The sequence below is a fragment of the Otolemur garnettii genome, unplaced genomic scaffold (assembly GCF_000181295.1).
Source record: "Otolemur garnettii isolate 467f Iridium unplaced genomic scaffold, OtoGar3 scaffold00156, whole genome shotgun sequence".
NCBI lineage: Eukaryota > Metazoa > Chordata > Mammalia > Primates > Galagidae > Otolemur > Otolemur garnettii.
Window position 1 is genome coordinate 1,163,070 of NW_003852551.1, and position 4,071 is coordinate 1,167,140.

General features: G+C 40.0%; 1 protein-coding gene and 1 pseudogene across 2 annotated transcripts in view; both read left to right on the top strand.

Moving 5' to 3' along the window:
- Positions 1-4,071, top strand: part of CLIC4 (chloride intracellular channel 4) — a 60,364-nt gene that overhangs the window by 37,936 nt on the left and 18,357 nt on the right. For both annotated transcript variants that reach the window (XM_023519081.1, XM_012811428.2), the window contains exon 3: positions 1,054-1,179. In XM_023519081.1, the coding sequence (XP_023374849.1) occupies positions 1,054-1,179 (126 nt within the window). The remainder of the gene's footprint in view (positions 1-1,053; positions 1,180-4,071) is intronic.
- Positions 1,210-2,991, top strand: LOC100962720 (annotated as a pseudogene).

Genomic DNA, 4,071 nt, shown 5'->3' on the forward strand with positions numbered 1-4,071 from the left:
AGCAACCTCTAGCTCTTGGGCTTTGGCGATTTTCTTGCTTCAACCTCCCGAGAAGCTGGGACTATAGGCGCCCGCCACAACGCCTGGCTATTTTTTGGTTGCAGTTTGGCTGGGCTGCATTCAAACCTGGTACGCTCAGTATATGGGGCTGGCGCCCTACCCACTGAGCCATAGGTGCCAGCCCTCATTTTGCTTTTTAACCAAGTAGTAACAATATTTCTTGCTATTATTGTAAACATAATAGTTTTTACCATTTTAACAGTGTTATGTAGTATTTTCACTTTTTCCCAATTAATAGAAGGAAGGTTGTTTAGTTTTGCATTCCTTTGAAAATTGTGCTATTTAATATTTTCCCCATGTAGTCACTTGTTTATAAATATCTTTTGATTCATACCTGCTTGATTTTTGATGACTTTTTGGACAAAAGCCTTAGGTAATACAGGTTTAAAGGCTTTGTGACTCACTATATATTTTGTTGCCTTTTACCTTTGGTTATGCTGTCTTTAATAGACTGAAGTAATTTTTGATAATCTGCTGATCTTTTTTCCTTATGAAGTTTGGACTTCTATGAAAATGAAAAAGAGGTAGCGCTGAGTTTTAAATCTTACAGTTGAAAATGATTGCAGGAATCAACTGCTCTTTTTTTATTTTGCAAAAATAATGAAGGCCTAGAGAAGTTATGATTTAGCCATCTTTACATAATTAGTTGGTGCAAGAGTTTAAACCAGAGACTGACTTTCCCTAGTCTTTCCCCCTCCTCTTCGTCCTCCCACCATTTCCACTAAGCACCATAGTTAAATTTGGAATAAGAATGAAGAACTTTGTTTTTTGGTTAAAAAAATCAAAGACTTAATTCTTAGCATAAATCATGTACTTCGCGGAGGTTTGCTTCATATTAGAATACTATTGGCGCTATTGTACTGGAAAAAGTACTGTTTCTCATTCATTTTTATGTGCTTTAAAATGTAGAACTGCTCTGAGAATTGAACGTATTGTTGCCTTTTTAGTTAGGTTCAAAAGTAATCTGATTTTGACCACTCTTTTGCCTAACAGGAAGCCTGCAGACCTGCAGAACTTGGCTCCTGGGACCCACCCACCATTTATAACTTTCAACAGTGAAGTTAAAACGGATGTAAATAAGATTGAGGAATTTCTTGAAGAAGTCTTATGCCCTCCCAAGTGAGTATTAAAGAAAAAATATATGGAAATATTGCCACCTCTCTGAAGCTTGGTCTTATTTGTCCTCAGAGACCTTTCTTCTGATGTTATTTGAATTACATTCTCACAGCATTAATTGGATCAACTAGGACTCTCTTCTAAGTTTCTTACGGTTATTGCTGTAGTTGTGAAAGTTATGTCTGGCTAGGTCAATAAGCCATACTAAAAAGGTGGGATTCTGTGCGGTAGGTCAGGAAAGACTGGTTATTTGCGGGCTGTTGACCCCAAACTAAGAAGTTTAGGGAGAAGAAGGGCTGGAGAGGGACATGCTTCCGCTGAAGGCAGCCAGAGTGTCTGAGCAGCGTGTGGAGCAAGTTGCTATGGAATTTGCTCTCAGTCCGTTTTAAAGGTAACTTTCTAAAGATATGATCCAAAGGAATTGACTTTTCAGACTGTGTCCCTGGGATTCAGAGTTTTTATTTACTTAATTTCTTGAGATGTTTCAGATCTCCAGGTCTCGCCAATACTATAATGAAAATTACCTAAATTGCAAAAGGGCAGTTTTGCATCATATTATAATCTTGGCATAGGTTCAAAGCTTTAGGCTTTTCAAGTTTCATTATCCTGCAAATGGACGTTTCTTTTCCTCTGACCCAAACCTTTCTTGTTAGTTAACTTGACTTTTATTCTCCACACGTAGATATATTTACGAGGAATGGGATTATTGGGTTAGAGAGTTCTAAAACAATTATACAGGGGCTCCCCCCTCTCGGTTCTGCCCACCAGCCTCTGAGCAGACTATGGCTATACCTCCCACTCCTACATATGCTGATCTTGGCAAGTCTGACAGGGATGTCTTCACCCAGGGCTATGGATTTGGCTTAATAAAACTTGATTTAGGAACAATCTGAGAATGGATTGGAATTTACAAGCTCAGGCCCAGCCAACACTGAGACCACCAAAGCGACAAGCAGTCTGGAAACCAAGTGCAGATGGACCCAATATGGCTTGATGTTGCCGGAGAGACGGAACACTGTTAACACACTGGGCACCGAGATTACTGTGGAAGATCAGCTTGCACGTGGACCAAAGCTGAAAAAATTCATCTTTCTCATTGAACATTGGGGGAAAAAATGCTAAAATCAAGACAGGGTACAAGTGAGAGCACAGCAACCTGGGCTGTGACATGGACTGCGGGGCCCTCCATGAGGGGTGCTCTGGTGTTGGGTTACGAGGGCCGCCTGGCTACCAGGTGAATTTTGAAACAGCGAAGTCCCAAGTGACCCAAAGTAGCTTTGCAGTTGGCTACAAGACCAGTGAATTCCAGCTTCACACTAATGGGAATGATGGGACAGAGTTTGGTGGCTCCATTTACCAGAAGGTGAACAAGAAGTTGGAGACCTCTATTTGTCTCACCTGAATAGCAGGAGACATTAACACTTGCTTTGGAATAGCAGCAAAGTACCCACCTCGACCCTGACACCTGCTTCTCGGCTAAAGTGAACAACTCCAGTCTGATAGGTTTAGGATACATTTAGACCCTAAAGTCAGGTATCAAACTGACACTGTCAGCTCTGCTGGGTGGCAAGAATGTCAATGCCAGTGGCCACAAGCTTGGTCTAGGATCGGAATTTCAAGCATAAATGAATACTGTATACTTGTTTAACTTTAAACTATTTTGCAGCATTTAGTGTAATATTTTAATGTAGTATGTCTGGGATGCAGGTATTGTTCAATATTGTGTTAGACATCCAGATTAAAGATGATTCTGTTTTAAACTGTTACCCTTTCACGCTCGTTGGCTACGCTCAGTGGTTAGGGCTTTAGCCACGTGTACCGGGGCTGGTGGTTTCAAATCCAGCCCAGGTCTGCTAAAAAACAACGATGATGATAACAAAAAATATAGCCAGGTGTTGTGGCAGATGCCTGGAGTCCCAGCTATATGGGGAGGCTGAGGCAAGAAAATTGCTTAAGCGCAAGAGTTTGAGGTTGCTGTGATGCTACAGCACTCTATTGAGGGCAACTTAGACTCTGTCTCAAAAAAAAAAAAAAAAAAGGAAAGGAATAAACTTGATTCCAAAACAATATCTCAGCTGTAGACTTGAGGAGAACTTGATGGCTTCTTTAGAGATGCCAGGTTTCTTTGTTATCTAGAAATGGCTGCAAGTGAAAGCTGCTTATGTGTAGGTGCTTTGTAAATTCATACTGAGTAAATGAATGAAATCGTGACTTCCTGAATTGAACCTTGGTTTCCTAACCCTTATTCATGAGAGGCTTATTGCTTGATGATATGTATAAACTCACCCAAAAGGGACTTTTTAAAGGCAGATCTTCATGACCTGTTCCCAACTTCTTTTACACCAAAAGTTCTGCAGGGTGTGGTAGCTGTTTCCTTTGTGCCATTTTGGGGTGGAGAGAGCAGATGTGGTGAAGCCAATAATTCAGGACTTAATTCCTTCTCGTGTTGTGGTTTTTTGCTCTTGCACTGGAGTATGAAATAGCTTCTAGGATCCCTTGCTATAAGCTGGGACGTCTGTGTGATTGTAATCACGTGGTAATGACACTTTAGTCCAGTCTAATTGGACTTCTGTTGTATTCTCACCACTCAATTTCTTTTTTTAGCACTTTAATGACTATATTTTAGAGTCTTCCATTTGGTGTAGAATTAGATCCTCCCCCTTCAAATTCTGTAATTAATATTACTTAAAATAAAACTTGAATAAAATATTGGAAAAAGAAAAGAAAAATATTGGAAAAATAAGATAATGATAAGGTTTGTTACATTAATTGACTCTTCCTTTCATATGTGATTCTGTTTGATAGCATTTTACCCACAGTGGAACTTCTTTCAAAATCATAGTTAATCCTCGGAAACCCTGCTGCTTTTTTTTGAGACAGAGCCTCAAGCTGTCC